This window comes from Tachypleus tridentatus, chromosome 7, assembly GCF_004210375.1.
Source record: "Tachypleus tridentatus isolate NWPU-2018 chromosome 7, ASM421037v1, whole genome shotgun sequence".
NCBI classification, from domain to species: domain Eukaryota; kingdom Metazoa; phylum Arthropoda; class Merostomata; order Xiphosura; family Limulidae; genus Tachypleus; species Tachypleus tridentatus.
In genome coordinates, this window is record NC_134831.1 from 137,144,519 (window position 1) to 137,165,562 (window position 21,044).

A 21,044-nucleotide genomic window follows, 5' to 3' on the forward strand; every position below is an offset into this window, starting at 1 on the left:
AGCAAACAGGTAAATTAAATCACATTAACCGAACAAAAATTAACATATTTAAAATTATGCTTTCGTGTGAATGCACACGTATAGGTTAAATAAATCTATTGCTCTTTGTGATGATTGTTTTTTAAATGAGCGAAGCATAACTTGGTTTGCTTTGAATTTCGTGCAAAGTCACTCAAAGGCTATCTGCACTAGCCATCCCTAATTTAGCAGTGTAAGACTAGAGGGAAGGCAGCTAGTCATCACCATCCACCGCCAACTCTTTTACCAACGAATAGTGGGAGTAACCGTCACTTATAACGCCCCCACGGCTGAAAGGGCGAGTATGTTAGGTGTGACAGGGATTCGAACCAACGACCCTTAGATTACGAGTCGAACGCCTTAACCACTTGGCCATACCGAGTCCGAAGCATAACTATGATATTAAACTTAGATTGGGATGTTCATTTGATTCCCTCAACACACAGTGTATTACTAATATTGCATACATCCTGTCTAATAGTTTCTTTTTTGGCAAAGTCAATTTCAATTTTGTATATTTTGTGTTATGCCTTAAAAACATGGTAACTTATGTGAATGACTGAGTATTCTTTATATTACTGAAACAATTTTTGAACACTTTTAGTAATAATAATGTTTGAAACAAAATACATATGATAAAGTTTTACCCTTTAAACTTGTGTTTATTGTTGTGACTATTAACGTAGTGCGAGTACAATAATTGACAAGGGAAATATATCAGCTTCAGAATTTAATTAGAAACTCTTCATATACAAATACACATATAAAACACAATCCTAAAATCAGATATTATATATCTCAACTTTCAAGCCCGTAAAAAAATCAAATAAACAGTAAAAAACAACACAAATAGTGCCTTTGGAAGGTAGATGTTTCTTCTTTATGAAGTAAAGACAGGCCTAGCTTTTGGAAGGTAAATCTTTCTTCTTCAGGAAATAAAGATAGGCCTACCTTCCAAAAGCAATATGGCAATTTTGAGATTTCAACGTTTAAACACCACAACCACAGTGTATGACTGATGAATTATCCTATATCCTACGACCAATTTTTATTTTATCTTTACAACTGTCATCGACATATAAATTTCCTATATGATTTTTAAATGTAATTCTTTATCACACAAAACAGAACTGTAAGTTAACCCTTCACCACATGATTCGATTACATTATAAACACCACGAAACAAAAATAAACACTGGTTTTCTTTATACACTGTATCGGCATGCAATGTGGCACAAATCAAAACTATTCTTTAAATACACTTGTGTACATAGATATACGGTAACTACCAAAACTGATATGGGTACCTAGTTTTGCACAAAAAAATATTACTTCGTGAAACTTACTTCTTTGCAGGCTTGGAACACACTAAAGGTATTTGTTAAAATAATATCAATAATTTTTTGTGGGGGAAATACATTTTCTAAGATTTTTAAGATCAATTGCCAATATATAGTATGAAAATTAACATTTATAACCAACTATACAATTTCGCTACAGACAGTCATCTCACTGCTTTTTTATCATCTTAACCAAATGATTAACATGTACTATAACATCAGGAACATGGACAATTATTAGTGATATAGAGGCTACAAATTACAATTACATTTTGGTAATTAATTTAGGGTCTTGATAAGGAAAGTAATTATTAAAATACTTTCCACAAGTCTCTTAAATCTAATAAACACTACTGTAAAATTAATAACTTAAGTATGGATTTTTTTGTTCTTTTCTGCAATACAAATAAAATATTAGAAACTTACTCAAACAAATTTTTATCCTCAATAAATAGTTTTATTTCTATCTTATCTTTCATTCTTAACTTTTAAAACTGTATAGCTGAAATGCTGAGCGTAAATAACACACTTTATCCTCTGCTAAGATGTACTAATACACTGATGTTTGTAGCTGTACAGTATCAACTCTTATTTACAGTTTTTGCAGTAACTAGGAAGAGTATACCAGTTTGGTTCATAAAGAAATAAAGGGGGATCATTTAGATGAAACGACTTTCTTTCACCGTGATGAAAACACATGAATTGGAAGTATAAAAGTTCAATTTGCTAAGCCTACCAGCTTAACAAAGTTTGGATATACATAGCAAATAAAATGTACTTTTGATTAAAAATATGCCACTTTTTAATTACCTTTCATGCCAAGAAATTATGTGCATAAAAGAAAAGGCACCAAAGAGTTTGTTTATGAAAATTATCTTAATATTCACATATAACCTGACTGGGGATTATTACATCATGGCCATTCCTCTTTTGATTTATGAATATTTTGTCTTAAAATCACGGTACATCAAGTACAGTTTTTTTTTTTCTTAGTTCCTCAAGATGGTTCCTCGTCAAAATAAATACACGTCTTCAGCTGCTTCCCGTTCTTAAGACCTTAGTTTTGTCAGTATTTATCACTTTTGTTCTTGACAGTCACCATGATAACGTTAGTTTGGTGAATCAGGAACAAGGCACTTACAAATACAGCTTGAGCTCTGTAGAAAAATTAAAAATGAATTCAATGCCTTGCATCAATTAAAACTATTTCAACTGCATAAAACTGTGTTATATATGCGATATCATAAACTAAATTTACATCCATTGTTTGATGCAAGTCGTGTTAATTTTGTGATTTTATAGTAACAGCGACTTTTCACTTTTAACACCTTATTTTGGTAAACATGTATACATGTGTGTGTACATATACACACACACATCCTGTTTTGCAATTAAACATGTAATTTAAGTAAAATAATACAACTTTCTTCACATACTGATTTCTCTCACTTTTAAAGACTATTAATGTCATACACACTTCACAAAAAGAGTAACAAAAGACATAGCTAGTTATCAGTCTAATGATAAACAACAGGTGATTTAAGTGCTAATTAAACCACCCAATTTTATTTGAATAACCATATGACAAACACAGAGCAGACAAAAATAAACTGAATGACTGATATAGAGAAGGATTTATAATAGCTAACAAGAAATAACTATATGAGTTAATGAATCAAGACCTATGGTGTATGTTTTAAAAGATAACATAGCCAATATCAACTACATTATCATAAGTTCAACTAAATCGTCAAGCTCAAGGGTTCAAGATATAGTCTTAGTACTGTTTGGGAATACAATTCAGATGAGGAATTAACATAACTAAGCAATGTTTGATCAAATCAGACAATTTACGTACAGAACAAACACTGATTATATGGGAGATGATTGTTATGTGCCTGAAAGACCATATACTGAATGAGGTACTACATAAACCATGTATCAGGTCATCCAATAAGTAATGTCTGAAAATTTAATACAGAAAGTGTATCATCATTTCTGTCTTTGTAAAAGGCTTTAATGACTAAAATACGTAGTAAGATGCGTATAAAAATGTTCAGACAAATAAAGAAACTAACCCAACTCCACTTTTACAGATCATTAATCAAATAAACCCTTATAAAGATGGATGTGTCTGAGGGGTACATTAGGATTATAATGCTTTACGAGTTTAAAAAAGGCAATAGTGCAGAAGAAACTACACTAAACATTCAAGGTGTTTATGGTGTGAAGTTTCTCAATGAAAGAAAATGTAAAAGGTGGTTTCAGAAGTTCAGATCAGGTGACTACAGCTTAAGTGATGCGCCACGTTCAGGTCATCCTGTTGGGTCTAATGATGACTTGCTGCTGGCTGCACTTGATGAAGATTGTGCTGTAACAGTTGAAGAACTAGCACAGAAATTTAATTCAACCCATTCAACAGTTCACCATTATCTGCAACAGCTTGGAAAGGTGTCAAAACTTGGAAATTGTGTCCTCCATAATTTGATAGAAGCCAACCTTAGAGCAATAGTGGACATTTGCACTTCTCTGCACTCTCATGAATGTAACTCACCTTTTTTAGACACGTTAGTGACTGTAAATGAAAAATGGATATTTTATAAAAATGTTAAGTGCTGCAGACAATGCAAAATGGCTAAAGCACAGCCCAAAATGGATCATCACCCTAGGAAAGCCTTGTTAAGCATTTGGTGGGATATTGTTGGTGTGATCCACTTTGAGTGGCTGCCACTCAATGCAACGATTACATCAGACTTCTATTGCTAACTCTTAGAGTGCATGAATGTTGCACTCAAAGAAAAGAGACCTGCTTTGATCAGTCATAAAGGTGTTGTGTTACACCAGAATAATGCATGGCCCCCATACAGCAAGGATCATATCTACAAAGACTGAAGAGTTAGACTGGGAAAAACTTCCAAATTTTCCTTATTCTCCAGCTCTTGCTACATTTAATTATCATCTATTCCAAAGTTTGCAGAACTATCTTGATGGGAAAGAGCTTGGAACACATGAAGATGTCAAAACCACCCTCTCTACATTATTTTCCTCCAAACCCCAAGAATTTTATAGAAGTGGCATTCAGAAGCTTGTGAATCGTTCACAGAAAGTAATTAGTAATAATGGAACATACATTATTGATTAAATAACATTAAAGAATTTGAACTCCTTTCTCTTTTTCTGAATTTAAAATCAGACATTAATTAAGGGATGACCTGATATAAAGTAATGTACGAGACTAGCCCTGTATAAAGGGGATTTAATCGACTAAAATGTCTGTAGTAACTTAATGCACAGTGAAAGATTTTTCAATTACTTATCTTCCTGTTCCAAAAGTTTTACTGAATAAATACGAACAAAATTCTATTTTTAATGTTGTTGTATTTTGAAAAATCAACTAAACTGAAAATATACATTAAACTACAAAAAACAAGTGAAATCACAAACCAGATTTATATATAGTTATAATTTGTAAATTTTCTCTCTTTGTGTGTATAAAAAGCTCACTGAACCTTTATTTTCCCGATGTATTTTGTTGAAATGTCTTAATAACCAATTATTTCTGCTGCATAGATATGAATAATGGTTGAGAAATATGAAACTTCCTCCAAATTATAAGTTTTGTGAACTAAAAATGTCTAAATATTCTGACTTCAAAAATTTCAGTTGTGATTATAAAAATGTGAACATGTTCATTGTATTCACTAGTTCATTTCCATGCACTCTACAAATGTTTCTCTGCATATGAAATTGCACTTAAAAACAAGCTACGATATATTTTACATTACTTAAAAAAATATACTGTGTGACTAGGATAAAAGTATGGTAACTGATCTTTGTAATTTGATTTAGAAAAACTGTACAGTTTTGATGAATTACTGATTGAAGAATATATTATATTCACATGGCAATTTTTATGTTATACAAAAACTAGTACTTTTTGTGGTGTATAACAACAACATCCTTATATACGATATCACAAAAACATATCCTAAAACAAACATGAATAACATGATGTATAAAACACTAACAGTTGAATTCCTTGTATTAATGCTTCTACATTACGTTGCTACAAATACTCTACATTTTAATAATTGCACCAATCATATACAGTTTTCTTTCACCTATTATTTATAATTAAAAAAAACTGCATCATGAAGTGATAAACATTGAAGTAGTCTCATAATATGATAATAATGAAAATCCCAGAACTGAATGAAAGAATTAAAACCCTTCAAGTAATTTACTAATGTTCATTTGAACTTTTGTTTAAATTTTAATACATTATACTATTAATTTTATAATCTATATTAAAAACAAACTGATGTAAAAAGACAGTTGGGGTCAACAACTTATCTCAATTTTCAACTAATTAATTTTCCACAGACATGTTGTTCTGAGTAGAATGATTCGTTTAGTGTTTATAAACACAAATTAGTTATGAAACATCGATTGCTATCGCCAGTTGAATCACAACTATATTTCTTTAACCACAGAAAGGTGGAGACTGTTTGACGTGGATATCATGTTCAATGCCCGACACTTAAGAAAACCGTTCATAAAACATGTGCAGTTGTCTCTAAACATTGTGACTGCTAACAAACTCTCATTAAGAAATACACTATGTTTTTAGTTAAACTTGTTATTTGTTCAGCCTTTCAATTTGGGTTAATAAAATTTTGCACTTTCATTACAGTACTAATTCACACAAAACTTTATCACCACCTATATCATCCAGAAAAGGAAACCTTTATCAAGTACATATGCATTGTGAATATTAATAAAGATAAATCGATGAACTTTTTCAATTCACTTAAATATGACTAGTGTTTTGTGAATGAAATGTGCTACAAAGAATTTCCAGTAAGTGCCTCATATGCTAATTGCACTCACTGTATGTCCCATTATCCTGTTACTGCAACCCTTATATATTTCCAGTAATCTTGGAAAGCATTTTTCCTTTTTACCATTAAAGAGATATAGATTTGTACTCAGAAAACAAAGTTAGAAGTAAATAAAAAACCAAAAAGAAAAGCAAATTTTCAAAACTTATTCAAAAAAGGCTTGCTTAACATTTTCTCCACTAGGAACATTAGTTTATACTATATTCCTAGTGATTCTTCAAGATTACAAGCCTAAATTTCAGCTTGAACTAACTAATAAACATTACAGAGCAGCCAATTATAATGACAGATGAATACAAAACAGCCAATTGATGGGCAACAATTGCAGTGACTGAGACATAATTTATTGACAAACACAATAATTAACTGTTGAAATGACAGATGCCAGTGGGTGAGAAAAACATGCAACTTACTGCCCTTCTTTAAAAAAGTCTTTCAGCGTGTTGCTGAATCGTTTAGAACACTTCACAAACTCTTTCTTTCGCTGCTCCAAAGCCTGAAAGAAAAGAAAAACCACCATAATAGAAATCATTGTTAGTTGATTTTTCTCTTTTGTTTCAACTTACAGTTTTGAAAGACAATTAACAGCACAATCATTACAGAGAAGACAGGAACTTCTAGGCATAATCCAAGAACTAAACACACGTAACTCACAGCATGTTCAAAATACTGATTTGAAGAGCCAAAACTTAGCAGTTTTCCTCTTTCTCTGCCAAACTAATCTAAACTTGTATAAAGAGTTCATTTATGCTACTTGATCTAATTTTTAAAAGTAAGAATTATCAACTTTAAGTTATATCAATACCATCAACTACACTGCTGGCCAAAATCTTAAGGCGAATGAACAAAAGAAAAATATGCATTTTGCATTATTAGACTCAACCACTTATTTGAGTGGAGCTTTGAAAGATGAAAATAAGAACAGGGAAAATAAAAATAAAAAACTTTTTTAGCATTTAATAGGGAAAATGTGAACACTATGAAATTAGCCTAAATACTAGCTGATCAAAAGTTTAAGACCATACTAAAACAAAGCATTAATCGGTAAACACGTAACGAAATTTAGCCATTTGTGTTCAAGCATTAGCATTGTCAACATCTCCCACTGACATATCCTGTGTTACATTGGGTAAAAACATGGCAAAGGCTAAAAAGTTGACAGAGTTTGAATGTGGCAGAATTGTCGAGGTGCAAAAGCAAGGTCTCTCTCAATGTGCCATCGCTGGTGAGATTGGGTGTAGTAAAACTGCTGTTGCAAATTCCTTAAAAGATCCCGAGGGATACAGAACAAGAATTTCAAGTGGTTGGCCCAAGAAAATTTCATTGTCATTGAGCAGGAGGATTCAACGGGTTGTCCAGCAAGACACCAGCCTATTGTTGAACCAGATTAAGGCTCTTACAGATGTAGAATGCAGCTCAAGAACAATAAGTCAGCATCTACGAGAGAAAGGCTTTAAAAATCATAAACGTCTTCAAAGACCACGCCTCCTTCCACACCACAAAACAGCTTGGTTAAACTTTGCAGAGAAGCACCAAACATGGGACGTAGGAAAGGGGATGAAGTTTTTGCTCTCTGAAAACATTTAACTTGGATGGTCCCAATGGCTTCCTATGTTAGTGGCACGATAAGGATATCCCACCAGAGACATTTTCTACACAACACAGTGGAGAAGGTTCCATCATGATCTGGGGTGTTTTATCCTTCCATGAAACAATGGAGCTTCAGGTTATACAGGGGCATCAAACAGTGGCTGGCTACATTGGCATGTTGGAGAGAGCATCCTCACTGACTGAAGGCCCTCGCTTGTGTGGAAATGACTGGATCTTTCAGCAGGACAATGCTGCAATCTACAATACCTGCAGGACAAAGGACTTTTTCATGGCAACTAATGTGATTCTTTTGGACCATCCAGCGTGTTCGTCCGAACTGAACCCCATTGAAAATGTTTGGGGATGGATGGCAAGGGAAGTCTATAGAAATGGACATCAATTCCAAACAGTGCATGATCTTCACCATTTGGAATAACATTCCAAAGCAAATGTTTGCAGTTATTCACAATGATGGCCGTGCAACTCACTACTGCGACCTCTTGTTGGGTATTTCCTACCCTGTTCAGGACTTCTTTTTGGTATGGTCTTAAACTTTTGACCAGCTAGTATTTAGGCTAATTTCAAAGTGTTCACATTTTTCCATATTAAATGCTAAAAAAGTTTTTTTTTTTATTTTCCTTTTTCTTATTTTCATCTTTCGAAGCTCTAATCAAATAAGTGGTTGAGTTTAACAATGCAAAATGAATATTTTTTCTTTATGTTCATTGGCCTTAAGATTGTGGCCAGCAGTGTATACAAAACTAATGTTACTGCACTGGTAAGGGATAGCATAATATTGTACATTTACTATAAAATCTCCATTAATCCTTTGAAGAAAAACAGTGTAAGATTGCTTTTACTCATAATAGTAATTTACTATTTCCTTTCAAATTGTGAAATAAATTGTATTATTCTATGTGCGAATTTTAGTAATAAATCTAGAGATAAACATTCTGGGATGCTTTTGGTGCAGTAGATTCTAACTGTAAACTCTGAGGAAGTAAAGTGTCTGATAATACAAACCTCCTTTAGAACATCATCTATACTTATTTAATGTTTAAGCAGTGAAGTGCAACACAAATTTTGCATTTAAAACGTACTTTTCTTGCTGGAAATCCATATAGGACATTGATAAAATGAAAGATATGATTACAATTATCTGTCTCTTGGCTGTGTAGTATCACAAAGCCTTCTACCAAACAGATCAATTAAATAGTCTTGAATAACTCTTTAACAGATACCAAATTTGAGTTGCAAAAAACATGTTTCTATCAACATGAAACACAAAAACAAAAAAAAAGAGAGATAAAACAGTAGTTAATATAGAACTTTAAGAAGTGTAATATTTATTTTAAGAAATACAGTTTACTAATTTTATTCATCCAGGCTTACCTGCCTTCCACTAGTTGAATGAATGAAACTAGTGACTTCATACACAGTGTCTAAAAGCTTTTTAATTGCACTGGCAATTTCTCTAAAAAACAAGGAAAAAACAGTACTTATCAATTTTGTTGTATGTTGGTCTAAACATAATTTCAGGCAAACATCTTTAAAATTAAAATATTAGGTTGTCCAGTAATAAATTTCGGAATTCTCACAATGACATTCAGAAGCTGAACATTGAGTAACTTATTGTTGGCTGGTTGGTTTAATCCAATGTTTGATGCTTACCAGATGTCTTAATTGTTTGCTGTTTCAAACTTGAATAAAAAAAGCTACTGAAACTACATGGAACATCAACCAAGCATTTGGCCATGGATTTGTCACTGAACATATAGTTCAGCATTGGCCCCAATGGTTTGGCCATGGTGATGAAAGTCTTGAAGATCACAAAGGTCATGGAAGGAAGTTATCCTTAAATGAAAACACATTATGGGAAGCAGTTGAGACAGACCCTCGCACAACAGTATGCGAGCTTGCAGAAAAGCTAGGCACAAGCAAATAAAGTTTTGCCAATAATTTGAGTGCAATTGGAAAGAAGAAAAAGTTGGATAAGTGGGTTTTGCATGAGCTGATGGGAGATTAACAAAATTGGCGTTATGAGACCTGTCAAGGATGACGCTCCAAAAATTGAATGAATTGGGAATCGAGGTTCTGCCTCACCAACCTTATTCCTCAGACCTTTCCCCTACAGATTTTCATTTTTTTAAGCACTTTGACAACTTTTTGAACAATAAATGCTTTCAAAACTAGGCAGCTGCAGAAAAAGCTTTCAGGGAATTTACTAATCATAGAAACTCTGATTTTTAGAGCAGGGGCATAAACAACATTGTTACAGATTGGCAAAAGCGTGTTGAAGCAAATGGTGCTTACTTTGAGTAAAGCATGTTTTACAACACTGGTTTAAACTTTCCCAAACTTCACAGTTCAAAAACAACATTTATTTCTGGACAACCTAATACAATAACAATTTCTTACATGTTTCCTTGGCTTTAGTAAAAATTTTGTAAACACTATAAAACTGCTTTTTGATACACTCAAATTTTCATGTTCCTATACAAATGAACACAGAAGAACATTGTTACCAATGAAACTATAAAAACAGAATATTGAAAGATAATTATTATTTGTGGATTTACTTATTTAATATGTCTTCAAATACATATTTTTCTTAAGATTTAAAATACTTTTAAACATGGCTACACTTAGCTTTCCATATAGTACCACAAAAACTAACTGTTAAACCTGATTTACCAGAAATCTTGAATGCTTCTGCTGAAGATTTTGAGAAGACAAGAATAAGAATTAAATTATTTTCTTTATACTGATGAATAAATAGCAAAAATATAAAAGAAAATTTAAAAAAAAAGAAAGTATTATATTAGAAACCATAAGTTTACTGTTGATAATTGATTTTAAAATCTGTTAGCTCAACACAGGTAATATTAAATTATTAACAAAAAAATGAGGGAGGAATAGAAACATACAACACAAAGACCCTTAATTATAGAATTAGCCTAACTCACTTGATAGTTTCAAGGAATGTTTTTCGATCATTTATTTCATCTGGAATGCGACTCAGTATTTTTTTCAAGGAATATGCCTTTTTATTCAGTTCCTGGAAGGCATCTTCTGGTCGTGCTGACTTGTATTCTATCAAAACAATCAAGTAAAATATGATGAATTCTATTACACAACAGCAAATAAATTATTAACAAACTTTAATTAATGAAAAACACGTTCTTCTATGTAATTAGAAATTAGGACATTATTTAAAAAAAAATTAATTTCCTGTATAAATTGGCAATTGGATACTTTTAAAAATAATTAAAAGATATAGTTTGTAAATCCACAAATAAATTTTACTTTGGATATATTAATAACATTCATATTGTTTTCTAATAAATAAAAGTCAAAGTGCACTGGTAAACTTCACTGTGCAGCTTTCAATCACATAAAGTATACTGAAGTATAAATGTGCACAGAGTTACTTGTGACTAATAGCACTGTGTAATCTAATGTGTTTCAATTAGAAAAAGTGTTAAATAATACACTTCAAGAGACAGTAGATTACAGGTGAGAACTGATGTTAAGGAAAAGTGTTTGCAGGTGATTGTTGTTAAGTATATAAACCACACGACTTCAAGTTCTAGGATCAATTTATAAAGTTTCGAATTCAAGAGGAAGAAAGTTTTTGTAACCTTGTCTAAGACTGGAAAGGACTATTCTTACAGTCATACATGCTTGTAGTCTTCTCACTAAAAGAATGTGATTAGCATGATGTAAAGTAAGTAATGAAGCTATCAGAACAACAGCTATTTTATAAAACTGAGCTGAGGAAAAGAAATTCAGATTTTTAAATTGTTAGGATAATCTCTCTGTGGGAGATCTGTTCAAGTGATGAAATGATAATGTTGAAAATCAGAACTTGAATATTAAGAACTGTGGAGTAATAAACAAAAGTTTGAAAGCCAATATTAAAGTTGTGTTTCATCAAAATTACATGTTTACTAGTTATAACTTGCAGAATAGATAAATAGTGATTTGTGTTCTGTTGTTTTTTAACTTTTAGTGATGAAGAAAGATGTTTCAATCTACATTTAGTTAGAGTAGATTGTTCTGATTGGTTGTTTTAATTGTGTAGGTGATAATCACAACAAACTGAATGGCTTTTTGTAACATGATCACTTTTATTGGATAATCAATATGGTTTCACTGAGTGAAAATCTTGCCTTAAAAATCTTCTGACATTATGTGAAAAAGTTACTGTTTAAGTAGATGAAGGTAAGGATGCAAGTTTGGTGTATCTGGATTTTCAGGAAGCACTTGACAAGATGCCACATAAAAGGACTGCAAAAAATTGACTCTATAGGTGTGGGAGATAAGTTACCACACTGGATAGAAGAGTGGCTAGATGGAAGAAAGTGGAGGATTGTTACAATCAATCTGTATTAATGTCACAAGTGGGGTACCTCAGAACTCAGTCTTAGGACGTTTTTTTTGCTATTTACATCACTGATATAGATGAAGGAATAGTCAATACATAACTTAATTTTGCAGATGATATTGGATGTAACTAGCTGTAAAGAGGTTGCTGTTGAGTTATAAAAGGATATTATTTAGTGAGTTAGTCAAATAAATGGCAGATGGGTTTTAATTATAATAAAGATAATGCATGTGGGTTATAATTTGAAATATAATTTGGATGGGATAACCTTAACAATGGTATGAAGAAAAGAGTCTTGGTGTATTAGTCAATCAGTCCTACAGCCATCCAAGCAGTGTGCTGTTCTAGTGGTAAAACAAATAGAATTTTAGGTTTTATCTAAAGAAATATTGAATATAAGTCTAAAGAGTCATAATTTCATTGTACAGGTTACTACTTAAGTCGCATTTAAAATACTGTGTTCAGCATTGAACTCCTTACTTCAGGAAATGCATTGAATTATTGGACAGGGTTCAGAAAAAGGTTATTAGATTGTGCCTGGGATAGAGGGGTGTTCATACAAGGAGAGGCTCAAATTGTTTTCTCTTGTAGAGATCTGATTGTTTAAGATTGTGAAGGGAATTGATGGTGTTGATACATTATCTCTTTGCATATTTAACAGTGAGAATAGTAGGACTATGAGAAACATGTTAAATTCTAGTAGGGTAGGAGTCATCTTTAGCTAATACAGTTCTATTTATGTAACAAAGTGGTTGGCCTTTGGAATGGGTTGCTTTTGGATGTTGTAGAGCCAGTAAAGTTAAATGAGTTTTAGAAAAAATTTGATAGTTATATGAATAATATAGGCTAAGCTTTAAGTTTGTTTCTTTTTATTAAGTTAATTTAGTTTAAGAGTGTGGAACAGCCAAGATGTACCAATAAGTCCCATGTTGTCTCAAAACATTATGTCATGTTAAATTCTTTCAATTTTCTACAGATAGACACAAACTATAAGTAAAACATAAAAGTTAAATCAAGCAAATTCAACATAATAATCGATAATTTTCAAAATAAAAGAAAATGTTGATAAACATGAATTATTTTAATGGTTTGTTTGTTTGAAAGTACAATGGACTACCTATGCTCTGTTCACAGTGGATATTTAAATCCAATGTTTAGCATTATAAGCCCATGGACTTACTACTGGGAGGCTATTCTAACAGTATTTGAAATAATTAATTAGTTTTGTTTGACTTACAAAGCAGCACAACAGATATGTTCTGTGCCTACTGTACGGATCAAAACCTAAACTCCAGTGTTATTAGCCCTGTAGTTCACAGCTGAGTCACTGTAGAACAAGTTGAAATAAGCTTCTATGTATTTAACTTGTTTTTTTAATTTGAATCAGTTTATTGTTTAGTAATTTGTTAAAAATTTCAATTAGATTTTGGGATCTCTTGCAAAACATTTATAAAGATGATCTGGATATTCCTGACAGAAAATTTTCTTAGTACTTTGAAAAAAATAGTGTTGGAGGATGTAGTCTTTGTAAGACTAACAGCCATGACACATAACAGCAAAATAATTTTATAAAATGTAAAAACAACCAGTTTTACTTCTTTCCTATAGACAACTGAATGATAAAGTGCATAGGGTTTAGAAAAACATCTGATAACCATGCAAGATATCTTAATGACTGCAAAGTTAACTATATTTCACAATATTTGATATCCACCAAACACCTCTGGTAGAAGGATACTTTCATTTGAATGGTCTGATAAGAAATGATAAACCTATTGGCTCATCTAACAAGAGACACCAAATCTAGTGATGCTTTAAAAACCTGGGTTGGGTATCAGTGGTAAGTATTAAAACTCAGTGATATTACTTTCAGGTAAGAGTACCAGTAGTCTAAGTGTCTATAAACAAATGAATGTACCTATACCCAAGATATTAACATGTAAACACTGCTGTATCAGACAGGATTTTAAAAGATGACAGATCCATTCATCAAATATATTTCCCTTTGGTGTGTATAGTACTAGCTACACTCTAACTTCACTTACCCACATGTTGACAGTGTCTTTATTTTTTTACTTTTAGTTTAATGAAGTTTAAAATTCTCCATATTCATGAATGTTACTCTTTTAATTATGCCTCCAATGGCACAGTGGTATGTCTGTAGACTCACACTGCTAAAAACAGGATTTCAATACCTGTGGTGGGCACAGCAAAAATAGCCCATTGTATAACTTTGTGCTTAATTACAAAAGAACAATCTTTTAATTATATAAATTTATCTTTATGACTTAGCAAATATCCAACTACAAGTGTGTGAATATATATAAAAGAGCTAGTACCTTCTGTTTCCGGGATGTTTCCTTGTAATTTTAGTAAACTCTCCGTCATGTTAACAGAAAGATCAGCACGTTTAAGAAGTCCCATTACCAAGTCATAAGCAAATCCAGGGTTAAGATGTTCCACCTGTAATATCATGCACATGGTAAATGTCACACCTTTAAATTATTTTCAAAATAACAAGAGTGTCAGATCATAAATATTTCAGTTTATTTCTATTGGTTTTTCTTTTCCTATGATATTTTCAAATGATAAGAATTTTACAAATTTCAGAAATAATTACTTCAGATATTGAAGAAATATGAGAAAAGTTATTTCAAACATCAAACTAAAATTACGTGATGACGCAGTTGATCTCAAACATAGTAAACCTGAGGTGCATAAAAATGTATTTCTAAAATGTGGAGAAACACTAGTATCTCTGGGAATTACCTAATATATTTTGGAAGAAAAACTAAAATATTAAAAGTTTATACAAGTTCTTATTTTCTTGTTTGCAACTGGTAGTTTTAAGGATTTATATTCTGATATTTTGATAAATTATTTAAACTTTATTGTATTAAAAGAGTTAATTAAATTTCTGAATCAGTTATGTAAGGTATCTAAAATCCAATGTAAGCTTTTGGTTCTCTTGCTGGAAAGTTTAAGGAGAAAGATCTACACTGTGTGATGTGTTTATACTTTTTATGTAAGGTCTTTTCTATTTGTAACAACTCTTGTATAGTTTGAAAGCCAGAAAAATTATGATAATTATGGGACCTTGCTGCTTTTTGTATGCTATTACTCCATGTTTTTTGGTGCATTATTTAATTAAATAAAAATCATTTAGTGCAGTACTACTATTATTATTAAAAACTTTGATTGAGTGTCACTGATAGAAGCCAGCAACAAAAGGAGGCCCAGGTAAGTACTTTATTTATTGTTTTTCATGTGTATTCTCATTTGTTATTCTCTATTTATTATTAAAAAAGTATCTAAAATCTAAAAATAGGAAACTCTTTAGGTTACTCAAGGTTATATTCAGGTTATATTACATAAAATAAATAATAATATGATAAAAACTTGAAATTTGTGAGCAGCTCACAGGCTAGATCTGATTATATTTTAAGAACTCATCTGGCCCACAGACCGTAAGTAACACATGCCTAGTTTAGGCCAATTAGAATTAAAGTCTCAAAGTCACAGCAGCCAAAAGAATTACACAGTTATTTGTGAACTTGTTTATCTATATAAACAGCAGGTGAATGTGTGGACAATGCCATAACAAGTAATTATGGTATTTGAATCCAAAATTATTTTATTTTTTTAGTAAAAACAGAAGAACAGTGCTGGGTTGAAATCAGCAGGCATTATGGCAGGCCTGATGAGGTTCTAATAAGCCCTCTTAAAACTTATTTTGTGAGTGCTTTTGAGCATCAGTGTGATCTCCATTAAGCTTGGATGACAGCTGTTACTGAGCCAAACAGATTTTTCTAAAATATATAAGAGCCAAATTGCATGTAGGCCCATAATTTTATAGACTGGGTCCCCAGTAAAATACAAGTTACATAAATAGAGAAAACACAATTCATGAAAAACATCAGTGAGATATCTCTTCTGCTCTTGAAGTATGTAACAAATATTAACACTCCTACGAAAAGACGTTTCTAGTCCTGATTTCTCCAAGCCCGTTCCCCTGGCTGTGGTTTCGCTAGATAGCAGATAGGGACAGTGGGAATCTCGTTAATCCATTCATTAATGGATTTAAATGGCAATTTCATTTAAATACAAAATTATTAGCCTAATATTAATAACCTTTCAAGTTGCTCTGGGGCCTATTAGGCCCCACTTTTCACAGGAGTGTTAAGAAACTATTTATTAACATACTATAAAAAAAAGAAGAAGCCTGGACAGAAACTCTCTTCTTCAAACTGACAACTATGTAATTTGTGGCGAGTGTGATACCATCAAGATCTGTTTTACATCAGAATGGTTGAAACTTTACTATTCTTAGTAACCTACACATAAACTGGCTTAGAAACAACTTCTAAAAATAATACTTCTCTTAATCTGCTTAAAAATGACACCATAAAAAAGGGGGAAAATTTGGTGGTAAATTGAAAGAAACAAAAAATTAATAATACTAGATGTAGTAAATCCACTGAAATAACAACACACACACACACACTAATTCATTAGACACTTATGACAGAACTCTGCTGAAATAATTTGAGTACATTGGTGTATAGATTTTAATACTAACCTATCAAATTAGTTCATCTACTAATAAATGTTTTCATATGATTCATAATGTAAAACAATGTTTACAAACAGGCTGAAAAAAACCCAACAAAAATACAATAATTTGTGTCACTATTTAAATTTTTCATCTCTAACGTAACATTATTTGGTCTCCTAAGTTTAATACATTTAAGATTTATTAGCTTATATGTTATAAACTTAACAAAAATTAATATTAATTTATATCTTTAACTGAGGTCTGAAATTCAGCTGTCTGGTATTCTCTCAGGTTAGGTTCTACTTTATGTATGGCTAAAATTCAATGTGTTTATTTGTTAAATAAAATTTGGATAAAATAATTTGTAGTACATTTGTTTTTTCAAAGTAGTCATAACTTGATATATAATTATGTTCTGAAAACTAAACCCATATTTTTGAGCAACTGTTAATTTGTTTAGAAGGAAGTTTCAATTTAATAAAATAATTTTGTTAAAGTATGTACGTTAAATTCTGTTTCTGCAGTTTTGAATGCTCTCTCTTAAAACAATGTAAAATGTGGAATAATATAAAAACACCCCAAAAATATTTTGACACAGTCAAAATAAGAACATAATTAACAGTCAGAATACCTTAGAAAGTGAACTTTTCAGAGCCTCAGCTGCAGTGGTGTCCTTTCTTTCAAGCTGAAAAAGAAATACAAATTTGAAAGCCTTAAATACCACTATTCTTCTTACAATCATTATGTCAAGAAAATATGCAGGTTCAAGAAGTTTTAATATAAAATAATAAAAACCTTATGACCCAAGAGTTTTCAAAAGGTAGTCCTTTTTTTCTTCTTCCAACAATGAAAGGCCCACTTTTTGAAATCACTCAGGTTATATGGCTTCTTACGATAAGCAACATTTCAACTGATCTTCTAGATAAGTGTAAAATAATCAGCATAGCCAACAAGAGAAAATGTGAATACAGAAAAGAACAACATAAAAAATATACAGTGCGCTCTTATTTTTTAGTTGTTTTAAACCTTAAAATCTGTTCTGCACTGATCAATGTTGTAGATACACTAGTTTTCTCCAAAACTGACTATCTTGTAATCTTTGCAAAAGATGGCATATAAGAAAGACAGGAAAACAATGACACATGCAACAACTCATCAAGAACTGCAGTTTCTTTAGTAACATCTTAACTAGCTGTTTCTGCAATGCAATACCAGTTAATTTGCTGTTGCACTTGAGATAATTGAATGCAATAGTGAAAACTGAAATATGAATTTATTGTAAAAGTTGAAATAATATCAGAGTACTATACCAGTGTTACGAGCTATAGCACAACATCATATCTTAATGGTTTAGTATTATATATGCACAACAAGAAAGGATGATACTTAGGGTGGAAATGTTGCCATGCATGTTAAGATCTCTGAAATTTTCTCTTAAGAAAAGAAGAATTAGAGAATCTGATTGAGTTGTTTAAGATTGTTAAGGAAATTGATAGTTTTAATTTCTCATCCTTTTTCATACTAAAAGTGAGAACAGAAGATTTATGGGCTTTGTGCATGTTTACAGTTTAAAATTTAGTATGGTGAATGGGGATGGCCAAGATGGACAAACAATTTTGTTTCATTAGTTTTGGATTTCACACAAAGCTACTTGAGGGCCATCTGTGCTAGCTATTCCCAATTTAGCAGTGTAAGACTAGAAGGAAGGCAGCTAGTCATCACCATCCATCACAAACTCTTGGGCTACTCTTTTACCAATGAATGGTGGGATTGACAGTCACATTATAACATTTCCATGGCTGAAAGGGCAAGCATGTTTGGTGTGACAGGGATTCGAACCTGCAATTATCAGATTATAAGTCAAACACCTTAACCCACCTGGCCATATAATAAGGGAAAAAATAGAGAAGTGAATATAGGAAGACTTTGTAAAGAAAGAAAAGAAATAGTTCTAACACTAGTAAAAGAACACTTATAAACACTACATTATAGAAACATGTCAAACCAAAAAAGTACCATAACAATATTGTTGAAAAGGATGAACAAGATTAAGGGGCACACACTACAGAGTAAAGCAAAGCAAGTATTTCACAAATCAAAAACCTGCCAAACACAAAAAGGATCAGTTTCCATGTCACTTACTGAAATATTTGTGGAGAAAAGCATTCACACTGTAAAAAAACATACTGAAATGTTTAACAAAGATTATAATAACTATAATAAAATGTAACAACCAAAAGATATCACAAAAGACAATTTTTAACACTGCAGCTTTTATTCACCTAAAAAAAATGTAAAAACTTTCAAATTACAATATAAACTACATTAAAATTTTTATTAATCCACTAACAGAAGTAAAATTGCTCATGAGATGACCAACATACAGAATTATAGAGAAAATCTATCATATGGCAATGGCAGAAAAATAGTAAAACAAAGAAACCAAATTTGTAACAAAAAAGCATAAAATTAAGTAGGTATGAAAAACTTAGAGGTGTATGATAAAAACTAAAGATAAGATACAACAAAATAATCCATTAATATATAACTCACCAGAACTTTTATTACATTCTATGGAATTTTGCAACTTTTGAGCAATAAATTGGGATGAGTAAGATTATCAGCAAACTGGTCACTAAAGAAACTAAGGGAATATGTTGTATATCATTTTATTCCATAAGTATCAAAGAAGGTTTAAGGTCCTTTATAAGGGATTAGAAATCTAATCTAGAAAATCACAGGTTTAAAATATACACGAAACTGACAATATTATTAAAAATTTTTCCAACCTATATTTTTGTTTTACTGATTGCTGTATGATAATCTTCCTGTTCATGTAAACATATTGAAGCCATAATGATACTTTGTTAGACAATTACTACAAATGAAACTATACTTAAAATCTTTCAATTTGTAAATAGCTACTAACAATACTTGGTCAGTTTATTGAGAGGCTAATCAACCAGAACATTAAAATTGTTTTTTTTCATAACACTGTTAAAATCAGACTCTCCAAAATTCATCTTATAATTCAAATTATGATATTCCATGTGTATTACCTTACATTTTTATAGATAAAAGTCACATGTCATTTATTTCCCCAACTCAATACATTTGTAAATCAATATTATCTTCACAGATGGCAACACCCTGAACCTTTATAGTAAACTCAACTAATTTATTAACCACATCTTTTTAGAACTATCTTTGAATTTCTGGCTAGCAAATAAATTTCCAAATACAGCCCTATCTATAACATTTAATTCTGCTTGCATAATTTCTTAATCCAACTGTAAAAATTATAATAAATACTACACAATAATATATAGTTTATCACTGTTACCCAGCTACATCCTAAGACTAAGAGGACATATATTTCCAATGCTAACATGAGTTGGAACTCATGGCAGATACAGATGGTTAAATCTGATGAAGATAATTTTTTCAGTGTTAAATTTAAAAATTTAAACTGTTACTGTAAGAAACAAATGTGAAAACTCATATATACATTATAAGTTATAATCTTAATCACATCAATTGATTGATGGAGGATACACTGAGCATTATTTTTATGCTGAAAACTGTGTAGACTTATTCTGATGTTTATACTTAACACTAACAGTAATTATATTGTTAATTAATAATCAAGTGAATCAAAGAATACTTTCCTACTTTTTCAGTTTTACATTAACCAAAAATTTAATTTAAAAACTTGAGCAGTATTTTATTCTATTTTTAACCAGGCATACGAACAGATTGTAAATGCCTAACTATTAGTAGTAACCACTATTTTTGTTTCACAAGTTTTATTATTTGCCTTGGCTAGAACTTGTTTTGGGTTTCATACCTTATCCAAAATTGGCCTCAGAAGTATAGGGTAAACGAGATAATTTATCGGTAACTCCTCACCCATAGTCATACTTCAAAATCTAGAATCAAAGTATAATTAATTAATTGAATAAGCATTAAAAACAATGATATACTTAAATTTAGTTCAGCTGTTTTTTTTTTTTTTTTTAAAGGATATAGAGTTAAAGGTGAAAACGTTTAAACATACTAAACAGGAACTACGAATTACAGGAAACAGCTTCTACTATCTGGATATTGCCACCTAGTGAGAAACAGTTAAAGCGTTTGTTAATATATATACATATATATATATAGAGAGAGGGAAAGAAATATATTTTGTATGTGGCTGCGATCTGACCTTAATACTTATTAAAATAAAAATATAATACAATAAACATTTAGTT

General features: G+C 31.2%; 1 protein-coding gene across 2 annotated transcripts; it reads right to left on the reverse strand.

Annotated features, from left to right (window-relative positions):
• Positions 1-738: 738 nt before the first annotated feature.
• On the reverse strand, positions 739-20,921 carry LOC143256688 (programmed cell death protein 10-like). Of its 2 annotated transcripts, none has more exons than XM_076514233.1 (8): positions 20,870-20,921; positions 20,639-20,720; positions 17,423-17,476; positions 14,576-14,699; positions 10,816-10,942; positions 9,242-9,323; positions 6,673-6,755; positions 739-2,515 (listed from the first exon to the last, which is right to left on the reverse strand). In XM_076514233.1, exons 2-8 carry the CDS (start codon positions 20,708-20,710, stop codon positions 2,425-2,427), a joined length of 633 nt encoding a protein of 210 aa, XP_076370348.1. In that variant the 5' UTR covers positions 20,711-20,720; positions 20,870-20,921; the 3' UTR covers positions 739-2,424. The 2 variants fall into 2 exon arrangements, with proteins under 2 accessions (XP_076370348.1, XP_076370347.1); XM_076514232.1 differs by having other exon boundaries at positions 20,849-20,914.
• Positions 20,922-21,044: the final 123 nt, after the last annotated feature.